This window comes from Ursus americanus, chromosome 15 (assembly GCF_024610735.1).
Source record: "Ursus americanus isolate L20-20 chromosome 15, mUrsAme1.1.p, whole genome shotgun sequence".
Lineage (NCBI taxonomy): Eukaryota > Metazoa > Chordata > Mammalia > Carnivora > Ursidae > Ursus > Ursus americanus.
Window position 1 is genome coordinate 24066087 of NC_142141.1, and position 25088 is coordinate 24091174.

General features: G+C 51.6%; 2 protein-coding genes across 7 annotated transcripts in view; both read right to left on the reverse strand.

Moving 5' to 3' along the window:
- Window positions 1-4101: 4101 nt before the first annotated feature.
- On the reverse strand, window positions 4102-19522 carry MYOZ3 (myozenin 3). 3 transcript variants are annotated; one of them, XM_045815333.2, is made up of 8 exons: window positions 19236-19522; window positions 18861-19015; window positions 17385-17446; window positions 11509-11663; window positions 10530-10598; window positions 10292-10427; window positions 9696-9858; window positions 4102-6756 (listed from the first exon to the last, which is right to left on the reverse strand). In XM_045815333.2, the coding sequence occupies exons 3-8, from the start codon at window positions 17443-17445 to the stop codon at window positions 6588-6590; spliced, it is 753 nt and encodes a 250-aa protein (XP_045671289.2). In that variant the 5' UTR covers window position 17446; window positions 18861-19015; window positions 19236-19522; the 3' UTR covers window positions 4102-6587. The 3 variants fall into 3 exon arrangements, with proteins under 3 accessions (XP_045671289.2, XP_045671290.2, XP_087723978.1); XM_045815334.2 differs by lacking the exon at window positions 18861-19015; XM_087867852.1 differs by lacking the exons at window positions 18861-19015; window positions 19236-19522 and adding an exon at window positions 18576-18650.
- Window positions 19523-21142: 1620 nt separating this feature from the next.
- Window positions 21143-25088, reverse strand: part of SYNPO (synaptopodin) — a 36488-nt gene continuing 32542 nt past the window's right edge. For all 4 annotated transcript variants that reach the window (XM_045815280.2, XM_045815281.2, XM_045815282.2 and 1 more), the window contains exon 3: window positions 21143-23951. In XM_045815280.2, coding sequence (XP_045671236.2) covers window positions 23283-23951 — 669 coding nt within the window. In that variant the 3' untranslated portion in view covers window positions 21143-23282. The remainder of the gene's footprint in view (window positions 23952-25088) is intronic.

The window sequence follows — 25088 nt, forward strand, 5'->3', positions numbered from 1 at the left end:
AACGTGATTTGATACTTGTGTGTAGAGCAAAATAATAACCGAAAAAAGTCTAGTTCACATCCGTCAGCTCACAGAGTTACATTTTTTTCTTGTGATGAGAACTTTTCAGATCTATCTCTTAACAACTTTCAAATATGCAGTACGGTATTGTTAGCTATAATCACCATGCTGTGCGTTACGTCCCTAGAACTGGTTTATCCTACAGCAAGAAATTTGTGCCTTTTCACTGCCTTCGCCATTTGAAGCCCTATGACCCAACACAGTGTCTTTTATATATGTATTTATATATCATATATCTTTATATTTATGAATTATTTATATATTATATAAATATATATATCACTTGGTTTTTTGTGTTTATGTTCATGAGAAGTATTGATTGTGAATTTTCTGTAATGCCTTTGTCCGACTTCTTCTGCTCTTATCAAATATCTTTGGAAATGTTACGTCTTCCTCTATATTCTGAAAGAGTTTGTGTAACATTGCTATTATTTGTTTCTTAAATATTTGATACAATTCACTGGTGAAGCCATCTGGGCCTGGAGTTTTCTTTGTGGGGATTTTTTTTTTCTTTAGTTTTAAACTTTATTTTGGAATAACTTGAGATTTACAGAAAAGTTGCAAAGATGCCCAGAGAGTTGTTACTGTTCACCCAGCTTCCCCTGATATTAAAGTCTAACATAGCCATGGTATTTTTGTCAAAACTAGGAAATCAACATTCATATAATACTATTAATTAAAGTCTTTATTTGCATTTCACCATTTTTTCCCCACTAATAGCCCTTTTCTGTTCCAGAATCCAACACAGTCTATCACATTACCAAAGAGTACTGGTAAGCTATTTTGTTGACTGTCTCTCGACTTGAATTTGTCTGATGTTTTCTCATGATTAGCCTGGGATTATGGATTTGGGGAACATATCTCCAGGGGAAGTGCCCTTCTTATCATGTTATGTCAGGCATTTGAATATCATTGATGATATTAACCTTGATCACTTGGTTAAGGTGATGTCTTCCAGGTCTCTCCATAAATTTACTGTTTTTCCCTTTCTATGTTCTATTTTTTGGAAGCAAGTCAGTAAGTCCAGTCTATAATCAATAGGATGGGAATTACATTTCATCTCCTGAAGAGGAAGTTTCTACATACATTATTCGGAAGTCTTTTGTGAGGAAGAAAGAAGGTTTGTCTTTTCTCCCCCATTTATTTGTTTATTCAATAATTTGTTTACATCACTATGAACTCATGGATATTTACTTTATTCTCTGAGTTATAATCTTTTATTCTGTAGATTGTCTTTTCACTGTCTTGATCTTACACTGTTGATGGGAATGCAAGCTGGTACAGCCACTCTGGAAAACAGTGTGGAGTTTCCTCAAGACGTTAAAAATAGAGCTACCCTATGACCCAGCAATTGCACTACTGGGTATTTACCCCAAAGATACAGATGTAGTGAAAAGAAGGGCCACATGCACCCCAGTGTTCATAGCAGCATTGTCCACAATAGCCAAACTGTGGAAGAAGCCGAGATGCCCTTCAACACACAAACGGATAAAGAAGATGTGGACCATATATACAATGGAATATTACTCAGCCATCAGAAAGGACGAATACCCAGCATCTGCATCGACATGGATGGAGCTGGAGGGGATTATGCTAAGTGAAGTAAGTCAAGCAGAGAAAGACAATTACATGGTTTCACTGATATGTGGAACATAAGGAATAGTGTGGAGGACCTTAAGGGAAGGAGGGAAAACTGAAGAAGAAATCAGACAGGGAGACAAACCATGAGAGACTGTGGTCTCTGGGAACCAAACTGAGGGTTTGGGGTAACCGGGTGATGGGGTAACCGGGTGATGGGTATAAAGGGGGGATGGGGTAACCAGGTGATGGGTATAAAGGAGGGCACGTGTGGTGATGAGCCTGGGTGTTATTCGCAACTAATGAATCGTTGAGCACTACATCAGAAACTAATGATGTACTATATGCTGGCCAACTGAACATAATAAAAAAAAGGATTCTTTGATGCACAGAAGTTTTAAATTTTGTGTGTTCATTTTGTGAAGTGTTTCATAGCAGTTGAAAATAATGAGTATTCTCTAATTTGGTAGTGCAGGATTCCACATTTTCATTTTATTGCACAAATTTCCTATATCCTCACCCGGTCTGATGACTGATCAATAATTGAAAGAACCGTGTTGAATCTTCCACTATGCCTATGGACTTATCATTCTGTAAGGGTCCTCTTTATCACAATAATGCTTTTTGCCAGGAGGTCTCCCTGTCTGATGTTCCTATGACTAGATCTCATTTCTTTGGGACAACGTCTAACTGCTTTATCCTTTTCCATTGCTTTAGTTTGCCTCCATGTCATATTTTCAGAAGTGCTATTTGTGAAAAGCATAGAGCTGTGTCTTTAAGTTGGTGAGTTGTATACATTTACATTTATTATGACAACTGATATATTTAAACGTATTTATAACTTTAATTCATGTCCCTTTAATTGCTTCTTTTTAACCCTTCCCGCCAGCTATTGAACTGATCTCTGTGCTCACCATTGCTTCTTAGAGGCTATACTTTTTTTCTGGATCCTTCCTAAAGTTAGTGGGAAATTCTCATACTACTTATTTGTCTGAAAATGAGTTTATTTTGCTCTCACTTCTTGAAGATAGTTTTCTTTTTTTTTTTTTAAGATTTTATTTTTTTATTTAACAGAGAGAGATGGCGAGAGAGGGAACACAAGCAAGGGGAGTGTGAGAGGGAGAAGCAGGCTTCCCGCTGAGCAGAGAGCCCGATGCGGGGCTCGATCCCAGGACCCTGGGATCATGACCTGAGCCGAAGGCAGACGTCTATGGCTGAGCCACCCAGTTGCCCCTGAAGATATTTTTCTATTATTGCTGTCATTTTAAATGTCATTCTTTTATAAGTAATCTAGCTTTTTCATCTGGGTAATTTGTAGGTGATTTCAACTTTCTTGAAATTTCTCTGTGACTTTGGAGTTCCACAATTTCAATACAGTGATTCTTTTTTTTTTTTTTTTAAGGTTTTATTTGAGAGAGAAAAAGAGAACGTGAGTGCTAGCTCGAGTGGGGGAGGGAAGAAGGGCAGGGCGAGGGGTGAGAGGGAGAGGCAGACTCCCCCCTGAGGGAGGGAGCCCGATGTGGGGCTGGGTCCCAGGACCCGGGGATCATGACCTGAGCTGAAGGCAGATGCTAAACGGCTCAACTGGCTGAGCCACCCAGGCGCCCCTCAATACAGTGGTTCTTAAGTGTGGATTAATATCCCTTCCCATGACGGGGTGAGGATGGTGTGAATTTATGTCTTTTATCAAATCTGGAGAAAACCCAGTCATTTTAAAGCATCTTCTGGAATTCCTATCAGTACTGTCAGACACTCTCATTGTATTCTCCATGTCTTTTTAATTTCTCTCTCATACTGTCTCTTCACCTTACTGATTTGTCCATCCACTTTTTAAAAGGAGGGATTGTTTGGTGAAATATAACACATGTACAGAACAAGTGTGTAAAATACAGATATACAACCGAAGGTAATTATTCTAGCGTGAACACCTGTGTAACAGTCACCCGAGCCCAGCAACGGAAATTGTCCCGCTTTCCCCAGAAGCATTGTATCCCTTCACAATCACCAGCCTTTCCTCCCTCCCACAGCTAACCCCGTCCCGACTTCTGCACAAACCCTTCCCTGCAACAGCACACACACACGTTTGTGTCCGCCTTCCTTTGCCTGCCGATTGTGTCCGCTGCGTCCACGCCGCTACGTGGAACCCAGCTCATCTCCGCTCATCGCTGCCATAGCTCATGTCTGCTCTCCCAACGTCCTGGCTGCTCTCGGTCCTTTTCGTTTCCATATCACTGTATGATTTCATTTAGGTAAGGAACAGAACGGCCAAAAGCATAGAATTTTCTATGAACAGGCAAAGAATTGGATTTTATATGAAGGGCTCGCTAGGCCCACAAGTTACGTGAAAGGTTACTGGCCTGCATTTTCAGGATCCGTATTTCACTTATTGTTGAATACATATGCAAAATACAGAATAGCACATACAGTAGGAGCCCATTAAACAAAGACATATTTTTGTACCTATGCATTTATACACACAAATATTTATTCAAACAATTCTAGAGTTCTAGAAGGTCACGCACGGTTACCTCCCATACGTGGGGATGAGGCAGAGTGCAGGGGGCTGGGAAGTCTACGAGCCTGGGAGGAGCTATGTGGGCCAATCTTTCCACATTTTACTTGTTTTTTAGGTAATAAGCATTCCTTTTTTTTTTTTTTAACAACATCAGTGAAAGTCACATTATCAGAAGAAAAAATGTGGATTTGCTTTCGGGTGCAGCAGGCTCTCCTCTCCTGTAGCTCGTGGCAGCCATCGCCGTCCAGAACACAGTAGAGCCAATCCGAGGTAGTCCAGATCCTCTCCTCTATGTGTCAGACACTTTCATGGTTGCTTTTCAGCTCATGCAGACATGGCTTTCAACAGCAGCCCCTCAATTCAAGACAACACACCAATGGCAGGCAAGTCTAATACTCTGCTGGCCCTCGAGATGGTGTGGGGTGCAGTGAAAGTCCAGAACAAAAGGAAAATGTAACCGCTATCCCAGGCACCCTGAGAACTGGCTGGATTTCTCCCCTTCTCATCTCCCCAAGAGAGGGAGTCAGGGAGGAGGCAGAGGGAGGTAATTCCATGTCCACGTCCACAGGGAGCCCTACAGTAATCAGAGGCTTTCCTTCCAGCTTAAGTTTTACCGACCCTGATGACATCTTGCAGCCAGCTTCTCAAGAGCAAGAACATCTTTTCCAGTCAAGAGCAGTAGCTGCATGAAGTCTAATAATGACCGAAGTCTTCTTAGGTATGTGTCCATCACTGTGCTCACAACAGCCCTACCCAGGGCCTTCTGGCCTTGTCCTCATCTCACAGGTGGAGAGATGGAGGCTACCGGTGAGAAATGACTTGCTCAAGTTCACACGGCTAGCAGTAGCAGTTTGAGCCCATCCCATCCAGTCTGACTTCCCAACCTACACTTTTCACCTCTAAGCCCTAAGGCAGGACACCATGCTTAGATGGTTCCAGAGCGAGTGGGCATTGGCCTGGGCACCCAGTGAGGTGAAAAGGGACAGCCACTGGAATTGGACATTCCCATTTTGGCTCTGTCCCTGGACAAGCCACATCTTTTGAGCCTGGATATCCACATCTGTAAAATGGGACAATACCTTTCCCTTGGGGTTGAACTGAAAATAAGAAATAGGATTGTAGAGAATCTGCCACCAGCCCAAGCACTGAAGCACCCAATAAAAAGCAGCCGCCACCACCATCATTGTCATTGTCCTCATTGTCAGTTGAGCTAAGGAGGCATTCCTTTCTCTCCTTTTCCTAGTGAGCTGGATACAGCCCTGAACTAGCGCTGTGGAGACTAGGACAAGATTAACCCTGAGGCTTGCACAGGACGGTGAGTGGAAGAAGAAAAGAAAGAAGGAGACTTTACAGGGGCCCCACATTGCACCTGACCTGTAAGGTGCACAGAGGGTGCCCCTTCTTTCCATCCCATGGCCATTTCCCTAGTCTAGACCTTGTTCCCTGAAGGCTTCCTGGCTTCTGGCCTTAGTCCTCACCGATCTGTGCCCCACATAGCAAGACCCATCACTCCCCAGCTTAAAATCTGCCCTCATCTCCTTAGTAAAGCCCCCACAGTGCTGGCCCTCACTGACGCCTCTAACACAGCCCTCCCCCCTTTCTCTAGAACACCTCCTCCTGTGCATAACTCCACACTTTGCACATGCTGGTCCACTCAGCAGGAACGCCCTCCGTCACTCCCACTGCCCTCGGTGGCTCTCACTCCTCCTCTGGGGTCCTGCTCAAAGTCTCTGAGAAGCTTCCCGGAGTCCCACCCCATCCCCAGGGGACACATCCTGCTCACGGCACTTTCTTCCTCTGCTGTCAGTGTGCTGCGGGGAAAATGAACGCCATCTACTGCTTTACAGATCTGTCTTGCCTACCGTCCTGTCTTCCCCTAGGCCAGGGCCCGGGCCACTCGCCGCACGCTGTCCCCGGGGCTGGCAGGGCGGCCAGCGCACAGTCCGCACTTAGCAAATGTTTAAAGCTGCATCTCAATGAAAGGAAAAAGTTTCTAATTGTCAGAGTTATCCACAGGTAAATGGGCTGCTAGCAAGCTCCCTGTCGGGAGTGTAAGCTAGAGTCCACGAGCAGGGAAGAGTGGAGGCATGGGTGTGAATTCACTGGTGGCGTGGATGCCTAAAGACTCAAACCATGAACAAGTTTCACTGGAATCACCTGGGAGTGTTGGCTACTAATAGAAATTCCCCAAGTCAGGGGGTTTGAGTGCTGCAAGTCAGGGGCAGGCCAGAAATCTGTATGCAAAACATCATCCCCCAGAAATTTTGAAACACACCCCATTTGGGGACTACTGAACTTTGTGGCCTTTGAGGCCATTTGCAATAAGGTTTTGTGTGTGAAGACCCTTCACGAACTGTGAAGTGCTGTCTAGAAGTCTTGACTCCAAGATGTTACCCGAACACCGAGACAGGGGAATTGAATATTCAGGCTGAGGCTACAGCTCCTCGGACTCGGGGAGGTTGCGGACCCAGCCCTGCGCCACTCTGTTGAAGCTGGGTCTGAGGCGAAGGAGTTCCAAGCCACTGATGAGCTCCGGGACAAAGGGGGTGCCTGCCCTGGGAACGGTCTCCCCCACCAGGGGTCCTCCAAAGGGCACCGGGGTCCTGGGGAGAGAAGAGCAGCAGGAGAGGTGGGCTGTGTGGGAGAGCACGGGATGGCAGAGCACTGACAGGCGGGTCACCATGTGGGGCCCCCTCCCTGCCTCCCTCTGGGCCTGTTTCCCCACCTATATGGCAAGGCTTTATATTATCTTTAACAGGTTTCTCCAGCTCTGCCCATTCCCCGGTCTGCCTCTAGTGGGGATGGCTTGGTGCTTGGAGATAGGAATGACATTTTCAAAGCTAGAATTGGCTGTTCCTAGGGAAAACTCTAGGTTCCCCTTGAGTAAGCGCCAGAAAGCAGTAGAGCTGAAATGAGGTTTTTCCTTCCTCTCCTCATCTCCCCTCAGAACAATATACCCCAGACCGGAGAGGGAAGAGAGGGTTAGAAAGAGCACCGAGAATCAGGAAATGCAAATGATAACAGAGACACGCCACTTCTCACCCATAAGATTGGTGAGAGGAAATAATTTGACAATGGGACAGAATCGGTGAGATGGTGGGGCAGTTTCACTCCAAGACTGCTGGTCGGAGGGTAAATTGGACAACTGCTACGTTGGACAAGTTGCGGGATCTTCTTAATCTAAAAATGGGCAAACTGTGGGAACCAGCGATTGCACCTGTAAGCACAGGGCTTAGGGAAGCACGTGCACGCACGCACGCACGAAGACACGGGTATGAGCAGTGAGTGGTGACAAACCAGAAACCGCCCGGATGTCCACTGGCAGAGACACAGACAAGACAGATGTGGTGTATTCGCATGGTGGGGTACCGTCCAGCAGCTTAAAGGGAATGGAAAGGTCTGTGTGTATTAAGTAGGACAGATTTCAAAAGGTCAAAAAGGCAAGCAAGTTACAGAATGAGATACAAAGTATTAAAACGCACACATACACGTAACACAATGCCATCCACTATAGGACTGGAGCATGCTGGGAGAGAATGATCTGAAAACATACACACCAGCCGGACCACAGTGTTACTTTTGGGAATTTGGGAAGGAAACTGGGATTGGAGGAGGCTGAACAAAGGGCCCTCTCTTTATTTGTAGTTGTGTGTGTGTGTGTGTGTGTGTGTGTGTGTGTAAGAGAATGTAAGTATGTTATTTTAAAACTATTTTTTCATCTTAAGAAACCTTAAAAAGCGTTGCTCATGTAGTGTTTTCCTCGAAGCCTGGGAGCGGTGGGAATGGGGGAGTGCTTGCCCCTGGGGTAGAAAGGCAGGCCTCGGGCCAGGGCCTGGGCTCCAGCCAGGAGAGCGGGTCTGCCCGGACCACCCCAGCTGTGGCGGCAACAGCCAGGCCCAGCGGGAGTCGGCTGGGCAGTTTCCAAGCGGCACAGGCCTCACGGTCCAGCCCTTGACTGCAAGCCCAGAGCCCTGGGTCCTTAGCGCAGCTTGGCCGCTAACACTGCTGCTCACCCCCGTCTCGGCCTCAGTTGGCTCTTCTGTCTTAAAGGAGGGCCTGGGCTCAGGGCCCCCTGAGGCCCTCCTTCTGCAGATGGGAATGTGCTTCCTCCTGTCCTAGCTGCAGTGTGAGATGGATGGGGCCAGCCTGGAAGCCGGCCCCCAGGACGGAATGTCTGCTGAGGGTTTCAAACAGCTGGGCAGGTAGGGGCTGAGGGCCCCAGGAGGAGAGAGAACACAGTCTCTCCTGGCAGAGACCCCAGAATGCCTGCCAATGGCCCGTGGCTCCCAGGGTTCCTGTCGGGCACGGTTCTTCCCGTCAGGGCCCTCCCTGACTCTCAGCTGTTTGAGGGAGTTCCCTCCCTTCTGAGAAGTCTCTTCTCAGGGCTGATCACCCCCAGTTGTCAGACAGTCTCGCATGGGGTCAGAGTAAGTACCAGAAGAGCTGGACCATGGCCTCTGCCTGCGGACCCTCCTTGTTCTCACTTAAAGCAGCCCAAGCCAGAGGAGCATTTTTCAGAAACAGCATCAGACTGAGGAAGCCCACTGCAGTGAAATGCACCCCCCCCGTCCAAGACCTTCCTCCTGTGCCAGGCTCCTGTCTTGACTCCTCTGATTTGTCTTTGGACCCCTGGGGAAGAACACTAAATGTATCTGTCTCCAGTTCTCCCTATTAGCTTTGGCAACCATTATTTCAGCCTGTAACTAATCCTACTACCAAGACTAATACTAACGGCTACTGCTTTTTGAGAGCTTATTACTTGCTAGAAACTTTGCCTACTGCTTCTCATGCCATCCTCACAACAATCTTACAAAGTAGATACTGTAATAGTCTCATCTTACAGATGGGGAAATAGAGGCTCAGAGAGGTCAAGTCACTTGCCCAAGGTCTGGCAAGGAGTCTGCATGTGAGGCCACATTGAGGCCCCATGCTCTAAATAGTACAGGCCGCTCCTCTGCAGCTCTCACGCCTGGCGTCCAGTGTTTCACTGCAAATCCCTACTTCAATGCTCCTCAAAGCCATCTCTAGGCCTCTTCCAGACCTTTGAGGAAAGTGAGAAAAAGGCTGAGCTGATCTAGGACTAGTGAGATCGGGGCCCCACCCAGGGAGGAACACGCGTCAAAGAGACGGCACACAACAGGGAGGAAGCAAGAAACCGGGCTCTGGAGTCGGACAGGCACAGACGTGGATCCCACACCCGCCGCTTCCTTGCTTCGAGACTGTGGGCGGGTGGTCGATGTTCCTGGGCGGGTGCCTTCCCCGGCAGAATAGGAAAAGCTGCGGCGCCTCCCCACCCCGTTGTGCGGAGAAACCAACAAGATGTGTGGCACAGTCACCCATTCATTCCCCGTACACTTCCTGAGCACCTACTATGTGCCGGGGCAAGAGTTCTATTCAGTCCTAACAAGAGCTCAGTCGACGTGTAAGTGTTCGATAGAGCTTGGCACGTGAACGGGCTCAGGAAATGCAGCCACTGCTGTGTTGGGACAGGCACCTGCACACCCTAGCAATGTCTCCCCAAGCTGCCCCCCCACCACCTTACTTGTTGAAATTTCGATACTGGAAAAGGCTGGGGGTGTGACTTCTGCCATGGCTCTGGTAGTCCCGGTAGCTGATGAACTCCTGCCAAGGGCAGCGGTAGCCCTTGGGGATGGCTGTGTGGTTGAACTTCTCTGGTGGGACGCCTTTCAGTGGCTCGGCATAGCCTGCAGATGGAGCAAGGCTCATGGGGGAGCAGGCAGGCGGCGGGTGGGGGGGGCGGCTGGGTTCTTTTCTCCCTCAGCCCCCACTCCTGCCCACCCCACAGATACGGTTGGGGGAGGGAAGCCTGGAGCTGGGATGGGGGAGGGGTGAATATAATGCCAGAGTTGCTGCAGCAAAGGGACCGATCCTTCCCCACCCCTGGAAGCAAAGAGGGCTGGGACAGGGGAATTGAGAGTTGGGGCGTACGCTCTGGCTCAGTGTGTGATCTTGGGGGCATCGCTGCACCTCTCTGGGCTTGTGTTAGGTCTGTGGTGGGGTGCAGGGGGGTGGGGGAGGTAGACTAGCTGCTCTCTGGGTGCTGGTTCCTGCCCCATGGTGGAGCACTCCGGGGCTCTGGTCCCCCAGCCCCGGTCCCAGGACCTGGGAGGCACTCACCAGGTGCCAGGGCGCTGGGGCTGCGGGCACGCTCTGCGGGGAAGGCTGCAGACTGGGCGTCCTCGGGGCCCCCGGATGAGGCTGGGAAGGTGTGGAGCTCAGAGCGGCAGTTCTGCACCTCGAGGCCGTTGGCAACCTGGGCACAGGGGCGGGTGCTCAGAGGCCATGGACTACCGCACAGAGCGGACTGCCCCCTCCCCCCAGCTTCCCCTCTTGCAGGGGCTCCCAGAACGCTTACCGTCCCCAGCTCTGCTGTTCCTGTCACCTTCGATCCTGTCACCTTCCCCTTGGTGCTTCCATCCACGATCTGTGGGGACAAACAGACCGCAGGGAGGCTCAGTACAGCCAGGGGCCAGGGTTTTCCCTCCACCAAAAAGGGGGGTGCATAATCTTAGTGCCCACATCCCAGGGACGTTGAGGGGTTGAATTAATAGCATAGGGTGCTAATCGCAGTGCCTGGGACAGAGAAATGCTCTCTGTATGTTAGGTGCTATTCTAATACTGACCTTGGGCAGATAACCGTCCTAAGTCTCAGTTTCCTTATCTATAAAATGGGAGTAGTGTTGATAACGTCTAGCTTATAAGGCTCTATGAGCGTTAAACGAGATGACACATGTGAAGTGCTTGGCTAGCAAGGGTAGGTGTTTCGTTGTCTTTACTCTTCTCCACTCTGCCACATCGTCCCCTCTCAGCCACCCCGTTTAGTCCAGAAATTGGAGTACGAGTGGAGTGGCCCCAAGTTCATTCCAAGTCACTGCAACCACCTGCTGATGTTTTGAAGCCTGAGGATAAGCCATTCCTGTCTCTACCAGCAGACCGTTTTTCTGGCCTTTTCCTTCTTCTAGGGGCAAGAAGAGAAAGAGTTCTGTGTTTTCTGTCTTAGGTAAAGCTCAAGTCTAACCTAAATCCTGCTCACTGCAAATTCAGCCCAGAGCACTTTCTGTAGGAGCCAGAACCCCTTCCCCCACAGCTCGCCCGGCCCATTCCACTGTAAGTTTTGTCTCTGGGGAGACATGCCTCGAGAGATACCACTTCTCTAGGATCACAGGGCAAGTCAGGGCCTCCATCTGATGGGAACATCACCGCCTTTCCAGCTGGAGCTGGAGGGATTCCCCAGGGGCCAGACGTCCTCATCTGGCTCGCTGTTCAACTTTAGGCTAGCCCCTGGCCCTCTCCGGGCCTCAGTTCCCCTGTAAGCACAACGGGGGCTAACTCACCACCCGCGGGCTGGCTGGAAACTCAAAGGTGAACCTCTGCACACGGCGCTGCCTCTTCTGGAAGAGGAGGGACCCTCTGTTGTTGCGCAGCGACAGCTCCTCCATCATCAAGTCCTGGGGCACGCTCAGCTTCTTGCCCAGGTCCAGCAAGGGTTCTGCCCGGAGAGGCCAGAGTGAGCTCTTACCACCAAACCCCCGGGACACTCGGGGCTGCCGGCCTCTAAGGGCGACCTCCTCCGAGCACTCTCCAGGGTGCATGAGGATGCCGCTTTCTCCCTGCGTTTGCTGACGCTGGGTGGCACCATCCTGTGGCATCTTTGCCTCCCTGGGGGCCAGAAATGAGACCTCAGAGTTTAATTTGCATGTGTTTGACACTCAGTGAAACTGAGCTCCATTTCAGATGTCTTTGGCCATTTGTATTTATTCCATGAATTTCCTCTGCAGTTCTTTGCCCATAGTGGTGGGAGTCGTGAGAAATGGTCAGATTCTAGATTAATCTTCTAACAGTAAGCCACGGGTGTGAGCTCTGCCAGGGGAGGAGGGGAGGTTTCTGGCCTGAGCCACTCCGTCCTCGTCCTGGGAGCAGCCACTCACTGAGATGGGGAGGGCAGAGGGAGGATGAGATGGGGAAAGAGCAGGAGCTCAGTGTTAGACATGTGTTCTTTCAATTTTAAAATAAACTTTTATTATTATATAAATAGCATATATATATATATATACATACATATACACTGAAGGAAGTTAGAAAATACAGATTTAAGGGGAAAAGAGAAAAATACCATTTCTATCACCCAGAGGTTGCCACTTTTAACACCTTAGTGTATATCCATTCATATCTTTTTCAAAGACTATATATTCATGTATGAGGGGCGCCGGGGTGGCTCAGTTAAGTGTCTGACTTTTGATTTCAGCTCAGGTCATGATCTCAGGGTCCTGGGGTCAAGCCCCACCTGGGATCCACGCACAGCTAGATGTGTGCTGAACGAGTCCCTGCCCACCCCAGTTCCCCCTGCTCACGTGCTCTCTCTCTCTCCCTAAAATAAAATAAATCCTATAAGAAAAAGCCTATATACGCATGTATGAGTTTTCAGCCAAAACGAAGTCATAGTTACACTTGCTTTGTAACTTGCTTTTATCAGTTAAAGATCTCCACCTGTGCAAGTGGACACATTTTTTTGGTTTGTTTTATATAATGTTTAATCCACATTCAGATTCCCCTAATTGCCTACAGAATTGGGCTTATAAGGTTTGAAGAGGCTTGCAGAGGTCCGAGCGGAGAATCCAAGGAGGAGGGGGCCAGATATGGGAGCTAGCACTCACAGGAGAAACTCACGTGAGCTAAAAACTGGGGCATCGTGAACTTACAAATGGTATTTACTGTTTGTTGTTTGATGAAGACAATTACCTTTACCTCGTTTCTCAGAGTTAGGACTCATCGCGATAGCCATGTAGAGGGTTTCCAGGGCTGACGGCTGTCCTTAATAGTTTGGGGACCCATCCCTATCCTTTGTGTTTCCCTTGCCGGCAAAATACCCACAGCAAGGGGAGGCTTTGGGGGGAAAGGGGTGACAGAGGGGTGAGGACACCGGTAGGAAAAGAATATGTGTGGACAGCATGGCCAGAGCCGTCCACCTCCAACATCGGCTACCCGGAGGTTCGTGTTCCAGCTCTATAAATGGGGTTTAGCGCCGGGAGGCTGGATGAGATCACCGGGGGTGTGAGGGGAAAGAGATCCGAAGCCTGAGCCCGGGCCGCCGGCATCCAGACCCAAGAGGTGAGGAAGCAGCCACGGAGCCTGGGAAGGGGCGCCCAGTGAGGCAGGAGGAAAGCCGGAGGGTGGTGCCCTGGAAACCGAGTGATAAGAGCGTTTCGGGAAGACGGAGTGCTCACGGAGCCGAACACTGACCACCCTCCTTCGGGTCGGGGCGTTGTTGCTGGCCGTCTTCACGAAAGTAGTTTCTGTGGAGTGTTTGGGTGTGAAAACCTGATTGGAAAGTGTTAAAGAGAAAATGGACAGAGGAACATTCTATCCACACCTCGAGGAAGCAGTGAACCAAATCTAGAATGTGAGATCTTTTATAGGGCAGCTGGCCTGGGTTCTTTATAGGAGTGAATGACCTGGAAAAAAAAAAAAAAAGGGTGGGGCAGGAGTGGGGCTTGCAGATTCAAGGAGGTTGGAGAGACGTGGCCACCAAATAAACAGCGGTCCTTGGAGCCTCATTAGCCTGAACTAGAAAATCGGAGAAAGGTAACTGTGGGACTGGTTATTAGCTGGTATTAAATCAAAATCGCTCATTTTGTTCAGGGTGCTAACATCTTTGTGGCGTGTAAGGAAATGTCCTCTTTATTATTTTTGGTGCATCCTGGAGTATGGAGGGAATGAAATGACAGGCTCTTCGGGGTTTGCTCTGGACTCTGGGAACGAAAGCAGGGCCATGGGGATTTGCACTCTCTATTTTTGTGTGTTTGGAAATGAGCTTAATAAAATGTTAGCAAGAGAGAGGAGGCGAGAAAATACAAACAACAGCTTTGAGGGGTTGTGCTCTGAGGACCGAGGCAGTGGTAGAATGAAGAGATGAAGGTTTGTTTTTAAGAGGGAGAAATAAAAGCATGTTTTCTAGCTGATGGGACATTTTGACAATGCAATAGAGACAGGGCAGACCGACTGGAAGAATGTCCTTGGGCGGGGGGGTGGGGGGTGACCGGGAGAGGTCATCCTTCACAGGGGGAAGGAAAACCGAGAATGTGAGCACAGGGCCCGATGTGGAGGAGGGAGCTTGCAGAGCTGTTCTTTTGGTTCCTTCACTCTTCTCAGTGCAATAGGAAGCAAGGTCATCAGCTGAGAAGGAGGATGGGGGAGGAGGCATTGGGAGTTTGGGGACAGAGGTTGCCACTAGGGTCTAAGTGAGTCATAGGGGACAGGGAGATGGACGGGGCTGCCAGGCAGCATGGGGTGGGGGGCCTTGCAGGTGCTGTGATTTATTCCATTCAATGGAATCCAAAACAGGCTTTTAAAAAAGGAGGCTGATGGGTTTTTTAATTCTTTCAGCAAATATAGAGAGAGGACCTCCTACATGTTAGGAACAGAAAGAGATTCCATTGCAGGTTAAGAGGGGGCAAGTAGGTTTCAGAAGAATTGTATTCTAAGATCCCACTCATTTATTTAAAAAAAAGTAAGTACTATATGTTTATGCATACATTGAAAAATCTGCCTGGAGACATGCCGAATATCAGTTGTGACTATGTATAGGATGTAGGAAGAGAAGGGCTGAAAATTGCACTATTTTTTTTTAACAAGAAAAAGATATTGCATACTAAGAGCATGAAAGACTATTTATATCTCAATACATAATCAAAAGTCCCCTGGCATCATATTGTCAAATACGACAAGATGAATTGAGCTCAATATTTAAAAAAAAAAAAGTTATAGGTAAAATCTATTGGATGAAACAGTTCTATTTCTAGGCATTCATTCTTCGGGAGAAAAGTTGAATAAACATGCCTGAAGATAGAGATAGAAGGCTGTTGACCACACCGAGGTTTCAGATTGTGAAACCCACGCATCAGTGTTGGGGGGTGCTGCCCAGATGCCCTTCGTCAGTGGCTCAGGTCACCACTGCCCCCTTCTGCAGAGCGCTGCCCCGCAGAGCGGAAGTGCTCACGGCCCCCTTGCTGAAGTCCCCACGGGATCAGACTGAACCTGGGCTGACAGCTGAGCCCACATCCTTGCCTAGCAATTCCCCCTGCCCTATCCTGCTTCCGTCCTTTCCCTGTTCTTGGGGGCGTGACCTCAATAAGTCACTTGTCTGAGAATCCGAGCTCTGCTCCTAAGGGTCCCGCCTGAGGTGAACCGGCGTGACCACCAGTAAAGTGTGCATGTATCAATATACTTAATGCATTACATGCTGGGGAGCAAGAGGAGGGGGCAGCGAGATAGATCGTACCGGGATGGAAAGAAGTCTGTGGTAGGCTGCTAAGTGAAAAAAAAAAAAAAAGGAAGCTGAAGAACACAGCGTAGAGTACTTAGCCTACATGTATATGCGTTTGTATAAATATGTTTATATATGAACAGAAGATGGGTTTACACAAATATGTTAACAGTGGTTATCTCCAGATGGTCCCAATATGAGGAACTTTCGCTTTCAAAGTCATTCATGTCTGTTTTGTCTGAATATCTTAAAACGGGATGTATTATTTGTGCAACCGTGTCGTAAAGAAACAGATCTGGAGACAGAGAGATCTGGAGTCCAGTCTCAGCTCCACCAGCTATTAGATACGTGGCCACCTAGCTCCTCTGAACCTCGGCTTTCTCGACAGCAAAACGGGGCGACAATATCTAACTGACAGAGCTGCGAGGGTTTTGTAACCTGAAGCACTGACGCTCTTAGCACAGGCTCTGACACACAGTAAGTGCATAATAACGGCGTTGGTGTTATTATTACCTTACAGTGGCTGTCTTTTCACGGTAAGACCATGAGAGGCTTTTTCTTTCTATTTTTCTTTAGTTTCAAAATTATCTTAATACCCTAGCAACGGCCAACCGTTCATGTGTTTCCGGTCTGGCATAAATGATATGTGCCCACATCTGGACGACTGTAGTTAATTAATGACTTAGCCAAGGGAGAGAGAGCGCATTGCCTGCTTCTTCTAGTTAGAGCCCCAATACCTCACGAGGTGGCGGATGTGAGCACCCGAAATCACGAAATTAAAAAAAAAAAAGAAAGAAAGAAACTTGATGCCACCAAAGGAGGCAAGGACGCACAAAATAGGTTAGGACCACTCCGGCATACAGTCATAGAAGAGGACGAAACACTTAGAAGTTGCATGGGGCAAAACCGCAGCGGCGTCCTTACAGCACGGTTTGTCGGAACGCGGGTCTCTGTCCACGTGCTCTGGAAGCCCGGGCACTTGTCTCAAAGGCGCATGTCTGGCCTCGTCCCCTGGTCCACCGAATCGGGATCCTGGGGGTGGCTGCTGGGAATCTGCATTTCCCAGCCAACAGCACCGCTCACTATCATTCACACTGTGGGACGAGAGCCCTGACCTAGTCGAATTTGTCTTAAAATACTTGAAATCCCCATTTCAAGCCTGGGTGGCTCAGTCAGTTAAGCATCTGCCTTCAGCTCAGGTCATGTTCTTGGGGTCCTGGGATCGAGCCCCACGTCAGGCTCCACACTCACTGGGGAGTCTGCTTCTCCCTCTGCCTCTGTGTGCACACTCTCTCTATCACCCTCTCAAATAAATAAATAAATAAATAAATAAATAAATCTTTTAAATTAAAAAAAAAATAAAATACTTGCAATGCTCTGAAGTAGGGCCAAATTAACAGACTCCACAATTATGCCGAGAGTTCCGGAGGGGTCTTTTATTGGTGATAAACATGCATTTTAGCTGATTTCTTCATTGGGCGAGCCAACTTTTAAGTGAAATGGTCTGAGTCACACAGGGGAGCCTGCTCTGGCCAGCCTGTCCCCACCCTCCCCCGACAATTGTCTCCTGCCACGGGGTCTCCGGGAGGCCCACGGTGACAGGAAGCAAGGGCAAGTGCTGGGGGAGCTTGGGGCCACAGTTAGGGCAGGAACTGGGATGAGAGCCGTCAGTGCTCAATCTGGGGCTGAGGTAAGGACTTAGTTAGGCCCAGGGCGCAGTGTAAGGCATTCAGTCTCAGCCTCTGGGCATGTGGGCATCAGGGCAAGGCCCCCCCCAATACTTCGGGAAGCTTCCCAACCCAAGTGGCAGATTCCACAATGCTCCCTCAGGGCTGGCCTGGACCTCACACCTGTTTGCCCAGGCCCCAGGCCAACAGGCCCTATCTACACTTGGGTACCAGGAAAGGATGGAGTCTGAGGAACGCACAAGGGCTGAGTCCACCTTACCTGGTCCACTGAGGTCCCCCACGGCAGCCATCGCTGGCCCCTTCTGCTCCTTAGGGATCATCCTGTGGAAGAGAGATGCCTGCAAATGGGCCAGCCCCCCTCCATCCCTCGCCAGACACCCTCCCAGTCCCTCATCCACCTAGCCTCAGCACTGAACTGCCTTGGCCCCCCCTAGTCTCAGGGAAGGGCAGTCTGAGCTGGACAGGGCTCTGGGGTCTCTGGTTGCAGAGGAGGAGAATGAGGTCCGGAAGGCAAGGGAGGTGTTAGAGGCCACACAAATCTGCTTCCCATGTAGCCAGGGAGGCACTCTTTCTTCGGGGGGCAATCCCTGGGCCACGAGGGGTTGGGGAGGTGGGGGTCTCAGATGACTCATCCACTGGCGTAGATGAGCTCTAATCAGAGGCTGAAAGAGGTTTAAGTCACGGAGAGGGGGGTACGGATGTGCTGTTAGGCTGGGGCCACACTGGGATCTACAAGGCTGGTCCTGTCCTTCTGTCCCCAGTACTTGGCTCTGAGGCTTGAGGGCACAGGCTGGTCCAAGGAAGCTGAGAGACCCATCACCCCCTTCCCTAAGCCCCATCCCTCAGCCGACTTACAGGGTGCTCTCCCTCACCCCTTCTCTACCTACTTCTCTATTTGCACCTCATGGCCCTTTCCAGCGATCTTGGAGGAGATTTACAAATGAAATGAGGTCCAGAGCCCTAGAGAACCCTGTAGGTTCCAAGTCCGGATTCCCCAACTTGCCCTCAGGAGAGAAGGCAGAGCCTTTGAGCCTCCTGACAGACTACCCCTGTGCTTTGCTTCCAGATTTTTCTACACACTTTCCTTTAGAAAAAACGTTTATACCCCACATCCACACATGGCCCCTGGTCAGTGGGCACTGAGTTGGGCAAACAGGAGTCTAATCCATGTCCCTCTTCCCCCGTAATGTGAACAAGTAGCTCTCCAGCTTGGTGCCTAAGTTCCTCTCGTGCCTCTGGAACATAAGGAGGTCGGGCTAGCTCCACAGTCCCCCACCCCGCAAACTGTACCAGATCTGAGCATGTCTGCTTGCATTTGGGGTGAGGACCCTGAGTTGACAGAGAATGTTCCAACCGCGACCGCTCAGGAGTCCACAGTGCACGGGTCTGTTTCTTGAGAAACACTGACCTTACAGACATGCACAGACATTGGGACGTGCCCTCGTCTTACCATCAGGGGCCCTGCTTCCCTCTGCAGCCTAAAGACCTTGAAGTCCTACGCAGAGCCATTGCTTCTTTCCACCTTGAATCCCAGCCACCCCTCCGCAGTTAACCTAGAGTGACCTAGAGCTCAGCTCCCTCCCGTCCCAAATCAGGCACAGGCTTCCTTGAGGCCCCAGGCTCCCCCGACCCTTGGCAGGGCCCTTCCTCTGCTTGGGGACTAGGGCTTTGGCAGCTGGCTCATCTCCTCTGCCCACACCCCATAGCTCCTCAAGCTCCCCTAGCATCCTGGTACCTGAGTGGAGGGACCACAGTGGGCAGGAGGGAATGTCAGACCCCCAAGATTAACACTGCTGTCGGGAAGCTGAGAGCGGAGTAGTCACGTAGGTGCTAGCGGTCCTCGGTGGAGTCTGAGCGGGGGGGCGCCCTTGCAGCCAGCTCCGGCCTCAGCTGACGGGAATCAAGAATCGTTCCTGCCTTGTTGTGGCTCACAGCCTTATTTCGGGCTGCAACAGGATCCTGGGACAGATGCTAAAAGCACCAGGCCCCGGGGAAGACAGGTGCCCCGGCAGCAGGCCCTTGCAGACAGAAGGGCTCGCACACACATGGACACACAGACACACACACACACACACACAGACACACACACACACACACACAGCAGAGTCACCTGGAAACGCTGAGGGTCAGTTGCCAGTCACTTGAGCTTGCTAATTGTATCCTTAGTGCCTAGAACGGGGCCTGATAGGAATTCAATAGGTATTTGTTGAATGAATGAATGGATGGACGGATGCATGAATCAATGAATTTTCCCCTGATATCCTTGCTTGACTTGTTCATTTCTTCTTTCCTCTTTTTTTCCTGCCTCTCTTTCTTCCTTCTGCTTCCCCCCCTGCCCCCGCCCTCCACCTTCTCACACTGAGTCTCTACGGACAGAAGATAAATAAGGCAGGGCTCTGTCCTCAAGGAGTTCAGCCAGGCCTAAGTCAGACCCGTAAATAAGCCTTTGCGGTGCATGATGGGAAATGCTCTGGGAGTACCCAGGGGAGGGTGCCACCAGCTCTGTCTGCGGATGGGGGGAGGGGGAAGGTGGTTCTCAGAGGAGACATTTGATCTGGGCCTGGAAGGCTAGTGGGAGCTCACCGGGCAGAGGGGCACAGGCGTTGCGGGCAGAGGCCGCGCTGTGTGTAGCGATGGTAGGGGCTCTGCGAGCGGAGCCAGAACTTGCCCACAGAGCGGAGATGGGCAGGGTGGGGCTGAGAGAGGAGGCCGGACAGGTGGGCCAGATCACAGCAGGCTTTTCGAGAGGGAAGTGTGCTTTATAAAGGGCTGTTGAAGAGTTTAAAGGGGTGGAACGGAGTGGTCAGATTGGCATTTTCCAAATATATCTCTGGGCTGCCAGGTGAAAAATGAGTTGGAGGGGGCCAGACGGGAGGCAGGAAGATTTGGCTGTGGTCGGGTGAGAGATGGGGAGGCTGTACGGACCAGGGGCAGAGGCCATGGAGAGGAGGAGAAGGACCTGAGGGGTGGCTGGGGAATCACAAGGTGCTGCTCAGAGATTAGATGTGGGGGTGCAGGAAAGGCCGCTCTGGCTTGAGTGACTGAGGAAGGTAAAGGAGGAACAGATTGGGGTGGGGGCGGCTACTGAGCTCAGTTTGGGATGAACGTGATGTGAGGTGTCAGGGATGGAATCACCAGCAGGCGAGGGGATGTGTGCTGGGGGGGGGGGGTTCTGGCTGAAGATCAAGTCTGGCTCACTTGCAGGGAAGGGTGGGGCTGGCAGGAAGGTGCTGGGTCCAGGGCGGACAGAACCTGCACCCGTATGTCGGGACAGACTGTCCCAGGGCGTGTTTCCGACATGCCCTTAGGAAGAAGCCTGCGCTCTGAGGACCCCAGGAGCTCCACGTTCTGCCCCTTAGGTTCCTGTGCCCAGCCTCTGCTGGGCCTGAGCTTTTAGAGAGGAAGGTGAGGGATGTTTCCAGGGCAGGCTTGGCCTCACCTGGGAGTAGGGCCACAATCCCCTTCTCTGGACAAAGGACAAGGCCATCAGATGAGGGGGTGTCCTCACCTGATAGTCTGGGTCCCGAGCTCACTAGGGTTACCTGGACTCAGATAGGACCCCTTGTACGGGCTTCTCCTCCTGCATGGAGCCCCCACCTGCCACGAGGAAACCGCCCCACAGCACTGGGCCCTGTCCCAGCTTGGCCCTGCCTGCTCCGGCGACAGTGGCTTGTGGTGAGGACCAGGGCAAACCGCCCTGAAACATTCCCTAGCCCAACTCACTCTGCACAGATAGGGAAGCTGAGGCTGGATACGCAGTGGGCTCGCTCAGGGCCACCCAGCTAGTAGAAGGCAGGGTCGGGGCTTCAATCCTGGGGCCTCATCTATGCCTGGAGTTGCTCCGTTGTTCCCCATGGAACATGGTTCCATGTTCTGTGCCCCTCCATGGTTGCTATGCCCCAAGCTCCCATCCCAACTGTGTCAAACCTTCTCAAGCCCCGCGGAACCCCTCGGACTGTTCCATGGGGAGAAGGGAGGAGCTTTAGACGCAGCTGAAAATGACACAGGAGGCGGAAGGATGCAGGAAGCATTTATTGAGGGCCAGAGATGAATTCTACAGGAGGCAAGAGACAGAACACAGGCAGGGTCTAGTGGGCTAGAGGAGAGGATGGGGGGAGAAAGCCGTGACAGGGAGAGCAGCCAGGCAGAACTGCAGCATTCCAGGGCTGTCTCCTGCTGGCTCTTTGGGGGAAATGCAGGCAGAAGTGGATTTTCTAGGCTACAGCATCAACCAGTGGCCTAATAGCATCTCTTCTGTGAAAGCGGCCCTTAGCCCCAGTCTTCCATGCTACAAGGAACCCTGAAGCAGGTGAGGACTTCAGTAAATGTGGTCAACTCATCATTGACCAAGCAGGAACACTCTCTTATTTTCCCACTGTCAGGGCCTGTGTTCCCCATCCTTAGGCCCTAGGCACCCTCTGGTATCACTCCTTAATTCCAAAGACCCCCACTGATTCTCTCCCACCCTAACCCCAGCTTTCCCTAGCCTTACTTAGGGGTTCCAGGTCTAACATCACCTGATGGGTGAGTCAGCTCAAATCACACTCGGTCCCTCACTGTTAGCAACATCCTTGGTATCCTTTCTCCTACATCTCTAATCCTCAGCCGATGCCCGCGCCCCACCCCACCCTCTTCTGCACTTAGTATCCTGAAGCTGATATTCTGAACCTCTAGAGGGCACCACCAGCCAACTCTGGAAACCACAGAATTTAGCCACATTCCTCCCATGTCCCTCCTGGGGATTGGAATGAGGACCACCGAGGTCTGAGTGACAGGCCAGAGCCTGCAGCCAGGCTCCTCAAGGTCATTGGGCACCAGACACCAGCTAGACCAGAGTGTAACGGGAAAGAGATGGGGCAGAACAGTGCCCACTCATCTGGGTATGATGTGGATACTGGGGCCTAACTGAAGCATGGGGTATTTCCTAAGGAACCAGAAACAGAGGCAGACTCTAGTCTAAGCCCTCACTCACCCACCCATGCTCATCTCTCCCCAAATTCTGCCCAGCCAATCCTCCACCACCATCCGCCTCCCTTCCTAACCCCATGCAATGTATGTCAGGACTAGAAGAGCCCTCAGAGGTCATCTGAGCCAATCCACTTCCTACTAGAATCTCCTCTATGCATCCAGGCTACTGCCTGAATACCTCCCATAACAAGGAACTCTTGCCTCCCCTTTTCCAAGTGGGCAACCTCAACTCAGGGCCATCAGGTAAAGTCACAGGAGAGCAGATAGCCCCATATCAACTCTTCTCTCCCCAGCTCAGTGTTGAGCCTGGAACCTGCCATGAAAGGGCCCCGAAGAGATAGATGGGTTGGGGGCACCTTTTTTAGCATTCCCGGAGGCCCAAGTCCTGGGGCTGGGGATGTAAGTCATCACCTTCCAGCTCTCCCCTCTGGCCGCAGATAAGAGGCCTCGGCAGTGTGAGCGGGGGCAGGAAAAGCATGAGAGGGATCTGGGAGGAGGAATCTTTCCACGTCTCATCTCCCGAGGAGCCAGCGGGGCACCTTGAGCTGGCCTGGGAGACCTCTCTAAAGGTCACCATGGTAAAAATAGAGCTTGTCTGGGAAGGGGTGGAAAACAGCTGCTCCTGCCTGGGACTTGGTGCCAGGGAGGCGGATGGTCAAGCCAGGGCGGGGACAGGGAACTTGGGCCTAGGAGCTTGTGAATACACCCCTCGTTTGCCAGACTCCAGAGCACAGAGCCAGGAAGGGAGGGAGGAGTATGGAACCCTGAACTGGAGCGAGTCTAGGGGTCCATATACACAACACCCTGACTCTTTCAAGGCAGGTGTGCGCACGCATGTGTGTATGTGTATTGATGGGAGGGGAGGGGAAATTTAGACTTGTGAAGATGGCCTTGGCCAAAGTCTCATTAAACAGATGGTAAAGCTGAGGGTCGGACTGAGGAAGGGTCGTGCCCAGGGTCACACAATGACTGAATGATAGAATAAGGGCTAGAAGCCAAGCTTGGATCACTACCCCAGCCCCAAGCCCAGAGCACTCCTCCCCTGACCCCTTGTCCAAAGCGGCCAGATCTCAGCCGCACCCCCCCCCCCTCCCCAACGTGATGCTGGGATGTACCAAGCCCCACAACTCTTCCTCTGGCTCAACCCTCCCGGGGTGGGGATGGAGCGGGAGCGGGGGCGGGGGCGGCTTTAGGTGGTGCAGGAGGCCTCCGCGGGGAGGCTGCCACGCTTGAGCCTCAGGCTGCCGTTCCACCCGCGGGGACAGATGTTGTAGCCGAGGATGCCGGGCGACTTAGCCCCGGAGTCCTCGGAGTCGAGGGACACGTCGGAGTCCGTGGGCGAGCGGCGGTAGGGGAAGGGCCTGGGCGTCGCGGGCAGCGGACTCCGGGGGCTGGCGCAGGGCGAGGGCCCGGCGGGCAGCGGGCTCCGCGGGATCGGGGAGAACGTGGCCCCGGGGCCGGCGGCGGGGCCGGGCCGGGCGGGCTGCGGCGAGCGCAGGCGCGGCGGCGGCGGCGGCGGCTGCGCCCCGGGCGGGGAGAAGGGCCGCAGGCTCTCGGCGCCCGCCGGCCGCGGGGAGGCGCTCTTGCGCCGGGCCGCGTTGATGATGTTTCGCGCCAGGAGGGCCTGCAGCTGGCGGCTGGGAGGCCGCGCCTCGGCTTCGGGTCGCAGCGGGGATACCGAGCGCTCGCTCCACGAGGGAGACATGGGCGGCGGCGGCGGGAGCGGCGGGGGGCTGCTCATGCTGCTCGCCCGGCCTGGCTCCCACGGCCCCGGGCTCACCCAGCCGTCCAGGCTGCTGGGGGGCCGGGAGGCGCCCGGCGTCCAGGGCGGGGAGGTGGGCAGGCTCTCCCGGCGGTCCTGGGGAGAGAGCACAGGGGGCGGGGCAGGCGTTAGTGCTGGGGTCGTCTGGACCGGGGTTTCGGGAGGGACTGCGTCTGCTTTGTCATTGTTCAGAGTCGGGAGGGCGGCGACCCAAGTCAGGGAAGTAGTGCCCCCCCGCAGTAGAACGCAGGGTGCCCCCGCCCTCAGCACATGCTTGAAAAAGCCCCTGCTGCCCGCTCCTGCGCTTAACAGGGAGACAGGCGACTGGTGGTTAAGAACGCTCGCTTCCGAGACAGACCGGGCTGCTTACTGAACGAACTTGGGCAAGTTGTTTCAGCAACCGAAGCAACCGGAAGCCTCTGTGAAATGGGGGTATAATATCAGCACGTACTCTATGGGGCTGTTGTGAGGATTAAAGGAGATGACTCATATAAAAGAATATTACATGTATTCAAAGAGTCCCCGGAGGAGATGTTCCTTAGCATAAAGAAATACTGGAAGGCTACACAGGAAACGAACCAAAGTGGGTCGCTGTTGGGAAATGGGGCCAACAGGGCAAGGTATGCAGCCACAGGAGTGGGAATAAAGCTTTCATGTATTACTTTTTATATTAGTTTAGGTTTTTGAAAGATATGGATGTATTATCTATTTTAAAAATTTTAAACGAGGGGTGCCTGGGTGGCTCAGTAGGTTAAGTGTCTGCCTTTGGCTTAGGTCATGATCCTAGGGTCCTGGGATCTAGCCCGGTGTGGGGCTCCCTGCTCAGCAGGGAACCTGCTTCTCCTTCTCCCTCTGCTGCTCCCCCTGCTTGTGCTCCCTCTCTCTCTCTCAAATAAATAAAATCTTTAAAAATAAATAAATAAAAATTTAAAACAAAAATATTGATCATTATTACTAAGCACTTAGGGAAAGGCCCTCTTAGCCCCAACCCCCTTTGCCATGTTGCCATGGTCACCTCCTAATTTTTCCTTGCATACTCTGAGCAGAGAGGAAGTTCCCACTGACAGATGGGAGCACAAAATGTAGTTGGGTCCTTGTGCCCCAGGCAGCACAGTCCCCTAATAGGACTTCTTGCCAGCATGGGGTAGGGAGTGTGGCTTCGGTGAAGCCGAGTTGGTGAACATCTTCGAGGTGATAAAGCACTGCTCTGCGATACACTACTCTACCCGGTTC

Excerpts from the sequence above, each read along its gene's own strand:
- MYOZ3 (XM_045815334.2), bottom strand. The coding sequence starts at position 17,445 with ATGATCCCTAAGGAGCAGAAGGGGCCAGCGATGGCTGCCGTGGGGGAC. Across the intron at positions 10,428-10,529 it reads GAACAGCAGAGCTGGGGACG|GTTGCCAACGGCCTCGAGGT; the intron begins GTAAGCGTTCTG and ends CCCTGTGCCCAG. Across the intron at positions 9,859-10,291 it reads CCCCAGCGCCCTGGCACCTG|GCTATGCCGAGCCACTGAAA; the intron begins GTGAGTGCCTCC and ends CTCCATCTGCAG.